At 36.8% G+C, this 18,231-nt stretch overlaps 1 protein-coding gene and 3 gene segments (V, D, J or C); all 4 read left to right on the top strand.

Moving 5' to 3' along the window:
- LOC115424836 (uncharacterized) overlaps positions 1–18,231 on the top strand; it is a 353,136-nt gene that overhangs the window by 19,955 nt on the left and 314,950 nt on the right. The gene's annotated exons all lie outside the window — the stretch shown is intronic.
- On the top strand, positions 1,712–2,347 carry LOC115423853 (immunoglobulin heavy variable 4-38-2-like). The segment is given in 2 exon segments: positions 1,712–1,803; positions 1,901–2,347. Coding segments are annotated over 2 exon segments (432 nt in total).
- LOC115423881 (Ig heavy chain V region 914-like) lies at positions 3,476–4,006 on the top strand. The segment is given in 2 exon segments: positions 3,476–3,629; positions 3,708–4,006. Coding segments are annotated over 2 exon segments (348 nt in total).
- Positions 16,389–16,938, top strand: LOC115423858 (immunoglobulin heavy variable 3-64D-like). The segment is given in 2 exon segments: positions 16,389–16,484; positions 16,581–16,938. Coding segments are annotated over 2 exon segments (393 nt in total).

Genomic DNA, 18,231 nt, shown 5'->3' with positions numbered 1-18,231 from the left:
AATCCAGGTTTTATCCACTCTTTGAGGAGGAGTCAATGCAAATGCAGATATCCTCTCTTTTAAAATGTGACTGCAGAGACCAAGACAGAGACACACAGTTTAACATGATGGACTATAGGACAGGACTGCTGCTGTTAACTATCTGCTGGGCAGGTGAAAATATATGCTGATTTTAAGTCTTGTCTTCAAATACTTTCTGAATTTAGAGTAAATGACTGTTTCATTCTGGTTGAACAGGTGTTGATGGTCAGACTCTGACTGAATCTGAACCTGCAGTAAAAAGACCTGGACAATCCCACAGACTGACCTGTACAACATCTGGATTCACATTCAGCAGCTACGAAATGAGCTGGATCAGACAGGCTCCTGGAAAAGGACTGGAGTGGATCGCTTATATCAATAGTGGTGGTGGCACTTACTATTCCCAGTCAGTCCGAGGCCGTTTCACCATCTCCAGAGACAACAGCAGAAACCAGCTGTATCTGCAGATGAACAGTCTGAAAACTGAAGATTCTGCTGTTTATTATTGTGCACGAGAGCCACAGTGACTGATGTTGATGGAGCAGCTGTACAAAATCTACATATTATTTGACAGATCCCAGTTTTATGCTTTCAGCTGCACATAAATGACACAGTGCAATCACAGTATGTACTTGAGATGTAATATACGTGCAATATAAACTATTTACTTCAGGTGAATGAACTACTGGTTACTAGTTGAAATAGTCAGAAATCCTAATATGAATCACATCTGGATAGTTTATATTATGTACAGTATAGAAAATAAAAATATTAATTAAAACATTATGTATTATGACTTTATTTCTTCTTCTTCTTCTTCTTCTTCTTCTTCTTCTTCTTCTTATTATTATTATTATTATTATTATTATTATTATTAGTTTTTATTTATTTATTTAATTATTTTTTACCTTTATTTAACAAGGTAAATTAGTTTAGAACTGATTCTCACTTACAATAACGACCTGGCCAAGAGGCAGCACACAAACAGAATGAGTAGCAGCACAGGTTGCATGTACAAACGACAGAACAGATTAAATCTACAACAACCAAACAAACAGGATGGACAGCAGAACCAATCACAATGACATATAACAAATAGAAAAGCTAAAAACAGGTGCAGTGGTCCAAAAGTGTATCTCTCACTGATCTTTTTAAATAGTGTGAGCGGTATGAAGGAGGTGAGTTTTAAGGATCATTACAAAGAATTCCAGTCATAAGCGGCAGAAAAATGGAACACAGGAAAAATTACTGAGCATTTTTTTTAGAGTTAAAACTATTTTCCTCAAAAAGAATAAATTTAGCTCTATATTGAGTAAATCTGGCTCTATATGTAGTTTGGAGAGCTCTACCCAAAAAGTAACTTTTATTGTTTTAGAGAGGGATCAACTGTTATCTAAGTAGAATAAAATTTTCTTCAGTTTGAGTAAATTTCCTGTGAATGATGATTGACCGTGAATGGTACGAGCTTTGGGAATAATATGACGACGTTAATGAAACTGTTGGAACGAAGAGTAAATGTGGGGTTTTGAATGGTGAACAATGAGCACAGATAAGGAGGTTACTGGTAATTACTGCACAGATCAGAGTTTTCAGCCGGATATGAAGTGCGTCTTTGTTTTATTCCCTCTGTCTGTCTTCATGCAAATTGAATTTCCTCACAGTCGACTATAAAAAGGTGATATGATGCTGTCGGCTGCAGCAGAAGAAGAGAAGCTCCCATCAGATCAGCTTTAATCTCAACCATGATCTGTGTAGCTCTGCTGCTGTTGGCTGCTGGATGCTGTGAGTCTCACTGAGGCACAGACACTGACACTATGATCACAGCTCACTGTTCACTGCTATTACACCCACTCAATGTTCAACATGTTTTCATCCACAGGTGTGAAGTGTGAAACGCTGACACAACCAGCCTCTGTGACTGTGCAGCCAGGTCAACGTCTGACCATCACCTGTCAGGTCTCTTACTCCCTAGGCTACTTCACAGCTTGGATCAGACAGCCTGCAGGACAAGGACTGGAGTGGATTGGAATGAAATACACTGGAGCTTCATATTATAAAGATTCACTGAAGAACAAATTCAGCATTGACCTGGACACTTCAAATAAAATAGTGACTCTGAATGGACAGAATATGCAGCCTGAAGACACCGCTGTGTATTACTGTGCCCGCAGAGACACAGTAACACAAAGCATCTGTAGACCTGAACAAAAACCCCAGCATGTGAAAAAATATAACGTGAATCCACCAGAGGAGGAGCCCTCACACCACTAATGACTGTAATGAAATCAGTCTTTTAGTTTATCCCATTTCCACTCAAACAGTAACTGAAGCTTATGCAATAATGACCCAGAAAATCCACTGGTGATGACAAATTGTAAACCTTTGCATCTCTGAACACATTATTTACATTTTTAATCTGAGCTTTTCCATGTGTATTACTCCAAGGGTTTAGCAGACTGCATAATAACACACCTACCTCCTCAGGTCTGTCCTTGACTTGGCTGGATGTGGAAACAAAGGACCAACAACCATCAGAGGAATTCCGTGATCATTGACCTTAGTTTTCTTCTTTGGTCTTCCAGGCCTTTTGGTGTTACTGAGCTCACCTGTGGATCCTTTCCTTTTAACAATGTACCAACCTGTTGATTTTTCCCACTCTGAATGCTTTCACTATCTAATAGATTTAGTTGTGATGTCATCCTTCACTTGCACTGACAGCTTTTTGGAGCCCATATGGAGAATTCCACTGACTAAATGTAAATTCAACATGTGGAATCAACTCCAGAGCTTTTATCTGTTTCATTTTGTCGTATAATAACCAGGGAACAGGACAAATCTGGACATGAAGCTGCTGTTCAGTCAGTTGTCCACCTACTTTAGAGCCAGTGAAAACTGATGGAATGTGTTTAAAATGGTTGTAATTTCTGAACCATTATTGCTATATTTTTGTTAAAGTCCTTGCGTTAAAGCTAAAAGTTAATATTTGAATCACATCTTGATCATGTCAAGTTCTCTGTGTTTTTTTTTATCTTTCTTAATATTTTAAATAAATGTTTGCTATAACAACTTTTTCTTCTAACGTTATTGTAAAAACTACATCTGCGGTAACCTTTGAAGTTGTTATTACTACACCATTTTCATGTTTGTGCTCTTTTATTTGATTTTATTTTACCCCAGCATGATGTTTGAAAATGATCTTTCCCTCAATGTGATTTCTGATAGTTTAAATAAAGTAATGATTTTTTGTTTGTTTGTTTTTTTTGTGTTCATTTAACTATCTGGTCATGTATCTCATCTTCAATACAAAATTGTTTTATTCTGTCTAGCCATGTGACCACAAAAATAATTTCTTTCTAACACTGAACACAGAGTTGGTCCCTCCTGTATCTATACTGTATCTTTGTCTTTGGTTTGACTTACTACATCTGTGTTTTGGTCCTCTAGTCCAGTTTAGGGTCTCTCATATCTGTGAGGAGGAGTCAATGCAAAACTCAGATATCCTCCTCCTCTAAATATCTGAGTGCAGAGAGGACAGACAGCAGAGGACACATAGTTTAACATGATGGACTATAGGACAGGACTGCTGCTGTTAACTATCTGCTGGGCAGGTGAAGATATACACTGATGTTAAGTCTTCAAATACTTTCTGACTTTGAGTAAATGACTGTTTCATTGTTATCTAACAGGTGTTCATGGTCAGACTCTGACACAATCTGAACCTGCAGTAAAAAGACCTGGACAATCCCACAGACTGACCTGTACAACATCTGGATTCATGTTCAGCAGCTACTGGATGGCCTGGATCAGACAGGCTCCTGGAAAAGGACTGGAGTGGATCGCTGTTGATAACAGTGGTGGTTTTAACTCCTATTCCCAGTCAGTCCAGGGTCGCTTCACCACCTCCAGAGACAACAGCAGAAACCAGCTGTATCTGCAGATGAATAGTCTGAAAACTGAAGATTCTGCTGTTTATTATTGTGCATGAGGCCCACAGTGACTGGAGATGGTGGAGCAGCTGTACAAAATCTACGTATTGAACACAGTTACTGACACAAAAAATACAAAGAGTTCAAATAAAGTTTTATCACATAACCAGAATATTACAAAGTCTTCTTAAGCAACATATTTTTAAGAAAATAAATGACATACAGACAAGTGGATGGACATGTAAAAGTTAACCCTTTAAGGCCTAGAACTATTTTTGTGACAACTTCCAAGTAAAATTTTCTCTACATTTAATCTTTCCTAAATGATTTATCACCATTTATTATAATATTATCTCCTGCATTTTGCATTTTCAGTTTATATCAGGTATTTTTAAAATTCCTCACAGGTTTCGATTCCTCAACAGCTATTTGTCTTTTTCCTATTTTCGATTTACAATAAAGTTGGAATGAAATATTTTAACCTGTTCTCGTGAAATGATTGTGACAATGTGATTTATTCTTGATAGATAAAGTGTAACTGGGACTCAGTATGTGAACATTATACCTGGTCAAAGGTGAGACTGAAGTGTATAAGTAGGAATAAAAAGAGGAATATGTCTGAAGAAAAAATTATTCCAACTTTATGGGAAACAGTGTACATCTCAGCCCTTAAACATCATTATTTTATTTACTTGAACCCTGCTGTCACTGTCTGTTTACAGAGAACAAACAGTGGAAAAGCAAGTAAATTCAAATATACGTGTAAAATTGTGAATACTTTTGAATTTAAGTAAATTAACCATTGAACACATTGCAATCATGGTTTACATATATGTTAGAAAACTTGAGAAAATTAAATATTACCACTGATTTAAAGACAAAATATAACCTATCAGCATAATTGTACTTGCAATCATTAGAACATTTCCAAAATTATAATTAGTGATGTTTCAATCAATTCTAAATAATTATTAGTAAAAATAGAGAAGCACTCTTTAAAAGTTACCGTTAATTTAATCTAAATGATGAACTGCTGGGAATGTGTCAGATGAATCTACATATTTAGTCTTTTTTGCAGATATTACAGCAGCTGTCAGATGCTTGTGATGCTGGAGTAACATCAGCGTCATTGTGTCACATGTTCGATTGAATGCAAACTCTGAAGTCCTTCTTGCTGTGCAGCTGCAGTATATAATCTACACATCAGACTGGCAGTGGAAATCACACAACACATCAACGTCAACATTAAACATGTTCTCTTTGGCTCTGCTGCTGCTGTTGGCAGCTGGACCTGGTAAGTCTATTACAGTAACAGTTAGCTTTAATATTATTACATAACATGGTCACTTGTCATAAACTTTTCTCTTTATTTTCACTATTTTTCAACAGGTGTGAAGTGTGAAACACTGACACAACCAGCCTCTGTGACTGTGCAGCCAGGTCAACATCTGACCATCACCTGTCAGGTCTCTTATTCACTGAGCACCTATGATACAGCTTGGATCAGACAGCCTGCAGGAAAAAAACTGGAGTGGGTTGGAAGCAAATATACTGGAGCTTCATATTATAAAGATTCACTGAAGAACAAATTCAGCATTGACCTGGACACTTCAAATAAAATAGTGACTCTGAATGGACAGAATATGCAGCCTGAAGACACCGCTGTGTATTACTGTGCCCGCAGACACACAGTAATACAAAGCATTAGTAGACCTGAACAAAAACCCCACAGTGTGTGAAAAAATATGACGTGAATCCACCAGGGGAGGAGCCCTCAGATCATTAATAAACCCAAAATAAATTTCCAAAAAAAGGAGGACGCTTATTTTTCAGAAGGGTCACTTGTTCCTCTCACAGTATTTTTCATCCAGGTGCATTTTCCTGATACTTAAACAGTTTCACTAAATAAACACTGTTGTGTGTCTCTTTTTTTCAAGTGAATTTATGTTTGTATGATGTGAAGGAAAAGGAGTGTTTATCAGAGTTAAGAGGAGTATCAGAAACAGATGGATCCTATGAGGATCATATTGTTTTACTTCACTGATCTTTCTCTAAGAATTGATATAAATATACAGTACAACAAGTAATGTATACCCAGTATACCCAGTTAAACTGGGTATCTTGTGCTTTAGGTATGTTATGCATGTCCAGTCCATTGTGGTAATCTGGGAAATAGATGAACCTGAAAGCCAGTGGTCCACTGGTTCTTATTTGAGGACTGATGTGATGATGTCATGTGGACATTGTCGAAAGAATAAAATTGTAGAGAGAAGAGAAAGAGAGAAAAGAGAAAAGTTATTTGTTAGGTTTTTATTTGTCAGTTTTAAAGGATAATTTTTCAAATCCACAAAGTGTCAGTTAGAGGTAAAACTGCTGACGTATCAAACTGTGAAATACCTATATCCACAATCCGTTCAGAGCCACTGAGGAGCTTCATCATGACCAGACCTGGAGGGAGTTTCATCTCTTCCAGTACATTTTCACCTAAAAAATGTGACAAGGCAGTGGCCGTGTTGGACACATGCAACGGAAATGCCATCCATTGACTATTTAACACAAAACTAGATGATCTTTGCCACAAACCATGACTTTCCTAACTCATGAAATGATCTTTTAAACTGACAAACATCATATGTGTGAATGGCAGCACTAATCCAAATAGTTTCTTTCCATTTCACAAAGTTAGGTCCCATAGTTCACAGCGGAAGGGGCAGGACTTCAGCTCTCTATAAACACTGATATGATGCTGTCGGCTGCAGCAGAAGAAGAGAAGCTCCCATCAGATCAGCTTTAATCTCAACCATGATCTGTGTAGCTCTGCTGCTGTTGGCTGCTGGATGCTGTGAGTCTCACTGAGGCACAGACACTGACACTATGATCACAGCTCACTGTTCACTGCTATTACACCCACTCAATGTTCAACATGTTTTCATCCACAGGTGTGAAGTGTGAAACGCTGACACAACCAGCCTCTGTGACTGTGCAGCCAGGTCAACGTCTGACCATCACCTGTCAGGTCTCTTATTCAGTGGGCAGCTACTACACAGCTTGGATCAGACAGCCTGCAGGACAAGGACTGGAGTGGATTGGAATGAAACACACTGGAGCTTCATACCATAAAGATTCACTGAAGAACAAATTCAGCATTGACCTGGACACTTCAAATAAAATAGTGACTCTGAATGGACAGAATATGCAGCCTGAAGACACCGCTGTGTATTACTGTGCAAGAGAGCCACAGTAACACATATCAGTAGACACCCTGAACAAAAACCCTTCAGTGTGTGAAGAAAAAAAACGAAAATAATAACATGAATCCACCAGAGGAGGAGCCCTCAGACCATTAATAAATCCAAAATATATTTACAAACAAAGAAGAGGTTTATTTTTTCAGAAGCGTCACTTCTTCCTCTCACAGCATTTTTCATCCAGGTGCATTTTCCTTATACTGAAACAGTTTCACTAAATAAATGCTGTTGTGTGTCTCTTTATTTTGAGTGAATTTAAATGTTTGTAAGATGTGAAGCAAAAGAAGTGTTTATCAGAGTAAAGAATAGTATCAGAAACAGCTGCATCCTATGAGGATCATATTGTTTTACTTTACTGGTCTTTCTCTAAGAACTGATATAAATATACCACAAGTATTATTATGTATTATAAATTAAACTGGGTATTTTGTGCTTTAGGTATGTTATACATTGTTTATCTGAGTAAAGAGGAGTATCAGAAACGGATGGATCCGATGAGGATCATATTGTATTACTTTACCGGTCTTTCTCTAAGAATTGATATAAATATACAATACAACAAGTATTATTATGTATACCCAGTTAAACTGGGTATTTTGTGCTTTAGATATGTTACACATGTCCAGTACATTGAGGTAATCTGGGAAATAGATGAACCTGATAGCCAGTGGTCCACTGGTTCTTATTTGAGGGCTGATTTGATGATGTTATGTGGACATTGTCGAAAGAATAAAATTGTAGAGAGAAGAGAAAGAGAGAAAAGAGAAAAGTTATTTTTTGGTTTTCATTTGTCAATTTAAAGGATAATTTTTCAAATCCAGAAAGGGTCAGTTTGTGGTAAAACTGATGACGTATCAAACTGTGAAATACCTAAATCCACAATGTGTTCAGAGCCACTGAGGAGCTTCATCATGACCAGACCTGGAGGGAGTTTCATCACTTCGAGTATATTTTCACCTAAAGAAGCTGCTGTTCAGTCAGTTGTCCAGCAACTTTTGAGCCAATGAAAACTGAGGGACTGTGTTTAAAATGGTTGTAATTTCAAAACCGTTATTGCTATATTTTTGTTAAACCCCTTGAGTTAAAGCTGAAAGTTAATATTTGAGTCACCTCTTGATCATGTCAAGTTCTCTGCTTTTTTTTCTTCAAATGTTTTTTTTTTTTTTAACGTTTACTTTTACATCTTTTTTTTCTAATATTATTTCAAACACTGTGCAATTGTGGTAACTTCTAAAGTTGTTGTCGTTATGTTGTTTTTCATGTATTTGCTGCTTTATTCTATTTTATTTTATTTTAATCTGACATGATGTTCAAAAATGATGTTTCCCTCAATGGGATTGCTAAGTGAAATAAATTAATTAATAAAATTACTTTTATTTTTTTCATTTAACTCTTTGATCATGTACCTCATCTTGACTACAAAATTGTTTCATTCAGTTGATTCATATCGCCGCAAAATAATTTCTTTTTAACATTGAACACACAGTTGGTCTCTCCTGTATCTATACTGTATCTTTGTCTTTGGTTTGACTTATTAGATCTGTGTTTTGGTCCTTGAGTCCAGTTTAGGGTCTCTCATATCTGTGAGGAGGAGTCAATGCAAAACTCAGATATCCTCCTCCTCTAAATATCTGAGTGCAGAGAGGACAGACAGCAGAGGACACATAGTTTAACATGATGGACTATAGGACAGGACTGGTACTGTTAACTATCTGCTGGGCAGGTGAAGTGCTTCACCTTTTCTCAGATCAGTTTATTTTAGTTATAAATGCACAGAAAGTCTCATGAGTTTATTTTTTATCTTGACAGGTGTTGCTGGTCAGACTCTGACTGAATCTGAACCTGCAGTAAAAAGACCTGGACAATCCCACAGACTGACCTGTACAACATCTGGACTAAGCTTTAGCAGCAGAGTGTGGAACTGGATCAGACAGGCTCCTGGAAAAGGACTGGAGTGGATCGCTTATATAGATACAGCCAGTTCTCCGATCTATTACTCCTCATCAGTCCAGGGTAGATTCACCATCTCCAGAGACGACTCCAGCAGTAAACTTTATCTGCAGATGAACAGTCTGAAGCCAGAGGACACAGCAGTGTATTACTGTGCTCGAGGAGACACAATGACAGAATATAACAGGGAAGTCATACAAAAACTACTTCCTTATTCCAAACCAGCTCTGGAACTTATATTTACAATACTGATCATAATGATCATTGGTTATTGTTGTCAGTGGATCTAGAGAATTAAATGAATATTTAAAGTTTTAAACAAAACAATTTTGTTTTGCAAGTTGCAGAAATGTCTGCCAAATCTGTGAAAAAAATGTTTTTAAGTAAATGCATTTAAAAATAATTTATAAAATATCATTTAAAAAAGGTACAATTTATGATTTCTTTTCTCTTGGAGCACAATTATCATTTGCTTTCTGCTTTAAGTGATCATAAATAATGCTTCTATCAATGATTTTCTACAGCCTGTGTGGAAAAATATGTACAGATGATTTATTAATCACAGGAATGACCAAGTTCTATGAGAAAGAAATGTATCCAAAGTGTTTTTAGTAAATATAAGGTGAAATAACATGAACATTCAAACCATTTTCATCACATAAATGACACATATTAAATCTGGAGTAAGTCTTATATCTGTCTTTCACAGTAGTGTGATTCATGGTATGTTTCTGTTTGTGAAGGAGTTAATATTAAACTGTGATCTCCACCATCTTTTCATATACGTACATGAAGAATGAAGGACAGAGACTAAATAACTGACATACACATTGACTGGACAGAGACAACTGGCTTTTACAATGGTCCGAACAAAACAATTGTTTGGTTTTGTCATCCTGACTATCTTCCTGGCTGGTAAGGACCATGAAAGCTTCACTGGAAAAAATCCCACTCACAGAAATGTCAGTTTTCCTCTTTCTAAAGATTTGTTGAAATATGTGTAGGTGCTGATGGTCAAACACTGACTGAGTCTGAATCAGTGGTGAAAAGACCTGGAGAATCACACAGACTGACCTGCACATATTCAGGGTTCAGTGGCAATATTAATACAGCTTGGATCAGACAGGCACCTGGAAAAGGACTGGAATGGATCGCTTATGTTAGTGCTGCTAGTAGTTACATTTACTATTCCCAGTCAGTGCAAGGCCGTTTCACCATCTCCAGAGACAACAGCAGAAAGCAGGTGTATCTGCAGATGAACAGCCTGAAGACTGAAGACTCTGCTGTTTATTATTGTGCACGAGAGCCACAGTGACACAGGAGGGAGAAACACTGTACAAAAACCTACCATGAAAAAACAAATCATAGAAATTATGTGACTTTGACATTTACCACCTTCTGGTTTCTATTAGAAATGTTTGGGGATAATGTAAACACTTGTGCCTCAAGTGTTCAAATAAATGTTGATCACACAATTCCACATGAGACATAACCTGAGACCCAATACGACACATCTTGGATCAGATAACCTGCAGGAAAAAACCCTCAGTGTGTGAAAACTGTGACATGAATCAACCAGAGGAGGAGCCCTCAGACCATTAATGACCTTAAAAGCTTTAACCCTTTAATGTGAATTACAGTTCAAATTCAGCTGAATCCACTTCTGTCATTTTTAACTAAATTTACGGTGACGTTAATGACACAGATTAGTTATTAGTTATCTTAATAATTAGTTATGAACAAGAATAATTTTGAAACATTTTTACTTTTATATGCAATGATTTCATCAGACTGTGGATAGAAAAGCAACACATATTTAGTAATATAATTCTATTTAAATAACACACCAGCATTACATGAGCCACTCCCTCATCATGACACCCTGATGCAAATCTTCAGTCTGTACAGTGTACTTCTGTCCATCTGACTGGTCTGTACTCCATGTGGAGCGTCAGATGTCACATCTCCAGCTTCAGGATAATGAACACACTCACTCTGCTGCTGGTTTCCTTTTCTCTGTCCTGTGAGTTCCACTGACTCTTAGCTCTTCCACTGGTCAGTCAGAGCAGATACTTTTTCTTACAATTCCTCCCTTCTTTCTTCTCATCAGTTCCTCCCTTCTTTCTTCTCATCAGGTTGCACTGGTCAGAGGATGGAGTCCATTCCTTCCAGTTCAGTAGTGAAAAGGCCTGGGGAGACTCTCAGTCTGTCCTGCAGAGGATCTGGCTTCACATTTAGCTGTTGCTATATGCACTATATAAATAAATAAATAAATAAATAAATAAATATAAGTGGACACTGAGTGCTGTCATGTTTGGCCACAGTGCAGGATCATCAGCAACAACAGGAGGACCTTCCTTTGTTGATAATTCAGGTGCAGGTGAGGTAGAGCTGGAGGGAAGAACTGGAGTGCTCTCAGTTGTTTGGGAAGTGCTGGCTGGGACATCCTCTTGGGTTTCCTCAAAGGACTCCCCATGATCTACGTTGAATAATATCATAATGATCAGCCTAATAATTACAATTTTAAATAATCCAAATTAGACATTGTATTAGACTAGATAAATACTTAATTTATCCCAAAATGAGAAACTGCTTTGTTGCAGCAGTGTTAAATACAGAAAGAAACATGGACTTCATTTGTTAAATCGACTTGAAATTGAAAATAACATTTGATTGCGGAAAAAAAAAAAAAAACAAAAAAACCCTACAGTAAGAAACAGAAAAATATTAGAAGCACATAATAAAGAATAAAAATACATCCAATACAATAAAATAATTAATGAATAACACAAATACTTTCATCTTTGGATGTAGTGGCATCTTTCTGAGAAGACACCGCCAGGTATTTAATTAAAGCGCCTAACGAAAAAAAGTAACACTCATAAATCACGACTATAGGGCAGCAGTTGACTATCAGGATTATTAATTAGTTCATTATTTACAAAAAAGTGCTTAAACATTATATCACTGAATATATAGATGTAACTAATAGAACTACTAATGGCAGATTGCCCTGTAAGTTCCACTATCAAGACAGTTTTAACAACGAAAACATGACATTATGAGAGTAGAAACAACGTGTGAAAAATGGGTCATTGCACTGAAAGTCACTAACTGTCCGATTTCATTCAACTGGAATTTCTGTTTTTGTTACACACATCTACAGGGATGTTCTTAATTGTTCCTAAGGTACTGTGCGTATTCTTTACACAACTGCATTTCCCTTTTTTGTCATTTCAATTGGACAGATATCAGGTATTTCACCGTTGCATGAGCCACTCCCTCATCAATAAATGTTGATCAAACAATTCCATGTGTATTTTCATAATTGTTCAAATTTGTTAGAGATATTTCCAATACTGAACAGAAAAATAAATTGACATTCAATATAATTAAAGCCAATGAAATTGAATGTGGTATTCATACATTTTATCACTGAAAATAAAAAAGAAAATAAAATATCAAATAAAGATCAAAGCAACACATATTTAGTAATATAATTCTATTTAAATAACACCCCCCCATTCTATGAGCCACTCCCTCATCATGACACCCTGATGCAAATCTTCAGTCTGTACAGTGTACTTCTGTCCATCTGACTGGTCTGTACTCCATGTGGAGCGTCAGACGTCACATCTCCAGCTTCAGGATGATGAACACACTCACTCTGCTGCTGGTTTCCTTTTCTCTGTCCTGTGAGTTCCACTAACTCTTAGCTCTTCCACTGCTAAGTCAGTCAGAGCAGATACTTTTTCTTACAATTCATCCCTTCTTTCTTCTCATCAGGTTCCACTGGTCAGAGGATGGAGTCCATTCCTTCCAGTTCAGTGGTGAAAAGGCCTGGGGAGACTCTCAGTCTGTCCTGCAGAGGATCCGGCTTCACATTTAGCTGTTGCCATATGCACTGGATAAGACAACCTGAAGGGAAAGGACTGGAATGGATGGGACGAGTTTATAGCAGTGGCAGTGGAACAGACTATGCCAGGGATGTCCAAACTTTTTTTAAAGAGGGCCAGATCTCATAATGTGGAGATTGCCAGGGGCCAGTGGTCGCTTCAGATGTTTTTTAAACAGTAAAAATTACATATAAAAGCGCTGTTCTACAACAATTTTATTTTCATTGTCACAATATCATTTTTTTTTAAAATGGCAATGTAACCAAATCTAAGCCACTCAGGTGTGAACAAATTAAAAAAAAAATTAAAAAAAATTCTGCCTTCCTTTCACATCTGGAGTCAGATAACATAGAACAAACTGTGTGGAGTATCTTAAACGTCCAAGAAGTTGATAAAAATCTTAACCCCACATTCATTTTAAACATGACTTATATGAGTAATCATTACTCATATTTTACTCAGTAATGCAAAGTCTGTTAACATTTAAGATGAAAACATATGACTCTTACTCTTGTCTTTCACAAAATCCTTCAGAAAGTATTATTTTGTGTCACATCTACAAGTACATAACACCAGCAGTTATAGGCAACTAACCTGGCAACTTGGTATCCTGCCTTGGTGGTGAATTCATTGAACTCCCAGGTTCACATGAAGAGTCACTGTTGTGAGTTTAAAGCAGCTTGCATTTGCTTCACTTTTTCGGAGCGCTCACTCCCTGCTAGCTTGTTGTACGTGTTAGCTTGTTTTGTCTGCTAGTGTGTCTTTACATTGAATTCCTTAAACAAGGCAACAGTCTCTTGACAAATTAGGCAAACACAATCGCCTTGATTTTCAGTGAAAAAAAAAATTGTAATTCCCATCTCTCCTGGAAGCGGCGGCCCTCACTGTCAACTTTTTTTTTTTTTTTTTTTTTACAGGCGCCATGGTTAGAAATTAGCTAAAAGGGTTCACGGCAAAGTCACAGAGCCTGATAGAGTTAGAGTGGTGCTGCCACCATGAGGTGAAAGGAGAAACTGCATTTTGAACCTTTTATGATTCATGCACTCGGTTCAACAGTCCAAGCGGGCCATAAATAATACATTCTAAAACTGAAGCTGTGGGCCATGTAAAATCTGACCGCGGGCCGTGATTGGCCCCCGGGCCGGACTTTGGACATGCCTGGACTATGCCAACAGTGTACGAGGACGAATAGAAGTTACCAGGGATAACAGCAACAGCATGGTGTATCTGAGACTGTCCAACCTGAAGCCAGAGGACTCTGCAGTGTATTACTGTGCAAGGGAGTCACAGTGGTTGGAGTAAACAGAGAGGCTTGACAAAAACCCCTTAAACTGTTTCAACAAAGACCTCTAGGGGGCAGTATATGAGATAAAACTAAAGAGAAAAGGGCAGGTTCTAGTTAGTAAGTAAGTAAGTAAGTAAGTAAGTAAGTAAGTAAATGAATAAACACATGCAGACACACTGTCAGTGAAACAGCTCCACAACTCTACACCATAGCTCAATGACAAACAAAGAGTATAATGAATACATAATAGTGTGGTAATAGTTTGGAAAAGCATAATAATGTATGAAAATCATGCATTTTATTACTAAAGTAATAACCCCTGACATTGAAAACTCATGGTAACTGTAATATTATAAAAGGATATCTTCTTTTATGTCATAAACATTTGTTTTGGTTTGTTTATTATTACTATTATTCCATTTTCATCGTGTTATTACAGTGATGTGGTTTGACAGTTTTGTTCATCAGGGTGTCAAGAATAAAGCATATGTTTAACGATAAACAGTTTACATGAACTATTAAATATTTTGCTATCTTTTTAAAAATTTCCACAGGAAATGTTGGTGGATTTTCATACTTGTTCAGATTCATTAAAGAGATGTTTCATATACTGAACAGAAAAATAAATTGACATTCAATATAATTAAAGCCAAGGAAATCGAATGACAGTGGGATTCATAAATTACATCAGTGAAAATAAAAAAGAAGATAATGATCAAAAACAGACTTTTCTCATGGTCTTATTCATGGAGTGCTTCTGAAGAGGAGGAGTTAATGTAAAACTCTGATCTTCTGTTTCTCCTCCTCTTTATTTTAAAAATGAGTCACAGAGACTAAATGACTGATAAACACATTGACTGGACTGAGACAACTGGCTTTTACAATGATCCAAACTAAATATTTGTCCGCTTTTCTGATGTTAACTCTTTTCCTGGCTGGTAAGGATGGTAAAATATTGACTGTAAAATGACATGGTCATGTGATGAGTTTTCCTGTAACTAAAGACCTGTTAAATATCTGTAGGTGCTGATGGTCAAACACTGACTGAGTCTGAATCAGTGGTGAAAAGACCTGGACAATCACACAGACTGACCTGCACATATTCAGGGTTCAGTAGCGATCACTGGAACACTTGGATCAAACAGGCACCTGGGAAAGGACTGGAGTGGGTCGCCACTATCACTAGTGATGGTGGCAGCACTTACTACTCTCAGTCATTTCAAGGCCGTTTCACCATCTCCAGAGACAACAGCAGAAAGCAGGTGTATCTGCAGATGAACAGCCTGAAGACTGAAGACTCTGCTGTTTATTATTGTGCACGAGAGCCACAGTGACACAGGAGGGAGAAACACTGTACAAAAACCTACTGTCAAAAAAAAAAAAAAAAAAAAAAAAAAAAGGAACCATAGAATTTCCTTAACCTTTACCACCCTATAGTTTCTTTTAAAAAATTGGGGATAATGTTAACATGTGTGCCTCATGTGTTCAAATAAATGTTGATTACACAATTCCACATGAGACACAACATGAAATCTAATATGACACATATTGGATCAGATTACCTGTAGGAAAAGGACCGCAATGAATTGGAATAAACTTTGATCTCCTATTATAAAGACCCAATGAAAACAAAAATTCAATGTGAATTCAGACACCGAAAATAAAAAAGCAACTCTAAATGGGCAGAATATATATGTCTGCAGACAATGCTGTGGGCTCAAAGAGACATAGTGATACAAATCATCAGTAGACCTGAAGAAAAGTTTTCTTTTGAGTGGAAAAACTATAACATGAATCCATCAGAGAAGGAGCCTGGGATAATTAATAATTTATAACAAATCAACAAACAGAACAACATCCACAAATACATTTTGGTTTTCTATTTAAAAAAAAAAAAAAAATCAATATACTGTGAAAATTATTATTTTTTCAGTTTGCTTCTGCTTTTAAGGCTTTTTGAGTTACTACTTTGTGTCAAATTTAAATGAAAGATAATTTATTGAAAGTGATTTCACTGATATGTAAATGAAGTTCATTATGCGTTGACTTATAATGAAGTGAAGTGTGTTTGTGTCAGTCAGAGGAGATCCCTTCAGTTCATCTTCATCATCAGTCATGTTCTCTGTAGCTCTGATACTGCTGTTGGCATCTGGATCCTGTGAGAAACTTTCAGTGGACTGACTTTACTAAACACATGGTAAACATGTATCAGTCAGATGAATGATGGAGATAATGTTGGTTTGTGTTTCCACAGGTGTGTACAGTATAGACCTGATCCAGCCAGACTCAGTGGTCCTGCAGCCTGGACACACTTTGACCATCAGCTGTCAGGTCTCTTATTCTCTCAGCAGCCGTTGTACAGGTTGGATCCGACAACCTGCAAAGATGGGACTGGAATACATCGTGAGCATGCATACTGGACACGCCACAGTCTATAAGGAGTCTTTAAAACACAAGTTCAATATAGTTGCAGATTCTTCACACCAAACAGTGACTCTAAATGGACAGAATATGCAGCCTGAAGACACTGCTGTGTATTACTGTGCAAGTGAGACACAGCAACACAAACCATCTGTAGACCTGAACAAAAACCCCTCAGAGTGAAAACCATGAATCCACCACAAGAGGAGCCCTCACACCATTAATGAATACAGGATCATTACACACTTCACATGTTTCATAGCTGATTATTCAGAATAAATAAATACCTACAGTTTGCAGATGATCATCTAACCTTTTATATATCTGCTACTTCATTATTTACATTTCATGTGTTCTTACCAATTAAAATATTCACCATTCGCTGTTTAGAGAGTAAAAATGTACCCAAATTCTTGATACTTTGGTGTTTGCCTGTCAGCTTAAGAAGTGACTATTTAATTAATGATAAATACATATTAAACCTTTTAATACTTCTATTTATAATTCTCTGACATCCTGCAATTTACTTAACATAACATATGTTGTTAATTCTTTGCTTTTAGTGTAATATTGTAAAACTTGATGTAAAATAAATCATTACTCATAAAGTTGGAATAATTTAATTTTCAAACACATTCCTCTTTTTATTCCCATTTGTACACACTAGTAATCACCTCTGACCAACTACAATAATTACATACTTAGTCCCAGTTCCACTTTATCTATCAAGAATAAATCACATTGTCACAATCATTTCCAGAGAAGAAATAACAATATAATAAAAACATCTTAATGCATAACAGTGCACTAAAAAATTAAAGGTCTAGTATAAAAACATGGAATTTCAAAGTCAAAATAATTGACATCAAGCATGAATTTAATAAAATCTTACTTCAGAAAACAAACAAGTCATTATTAAACTGCTAATTATAAAACAAAAATATTTCTGATGACTATGATGACAACATTAATCCAGGTTTTATCCACTCTTTGAGGAGGAGTCAATGCAAATGCAGATATCCTCTCTTTTAGAATGTGACTGCAGAGACCAAGACAGAGACACACAGTTTAACATGATGGACTATAGGACAGGACTGCTGCTGTTAACTATCTGCTGGGCAGGTGAAAATATATGCTGATTTTAAGTCTTGTCTTCAAATACTTTCTGAATTTAGAGTAAATGACTGTTTCATTCTGGTTGAACAGGTGTTGATGGTCAGACTCTGACTGAGTTGGAAATGAGCTGGATCAGACAGGCTCCTGGAAAAGGACTGGAGTGGATCGCTTATATCAATAGTGGTGGTGGCAGCACTTACTATTCCCAGTCAGTCCAAGGCCGTTTCACCATCTCCAGAGACAACGGCAGAAACCAGCTGTATCTGCAGATGAACAGTCTGAAAACTGAAGATTCTGCTGTTTATTATTGTGCACGAGAGCCACAGTGACTGGAGTTAATGAAGCAGCTGTACAAAATCTACATATTA

Source organism: Sphaeramia orbicularis, chromosome 8, assembly GCF_902148855.1.
Source record: "Sphaeramia orbicularis chromosome 8, fSphaOr1.1, whole genome shotgun sequence".
NCBI lineage: Eukaryota > Metazoa > Chordata > Actinopteri > Kurtiformes > Apogonidae > Sphaeramia > Sphaeramia orbicularis.
Note: the sequence above shows the minus strand (reverse complement) of the source record. Positions and strands in the feature narration are given on the sequence as shown.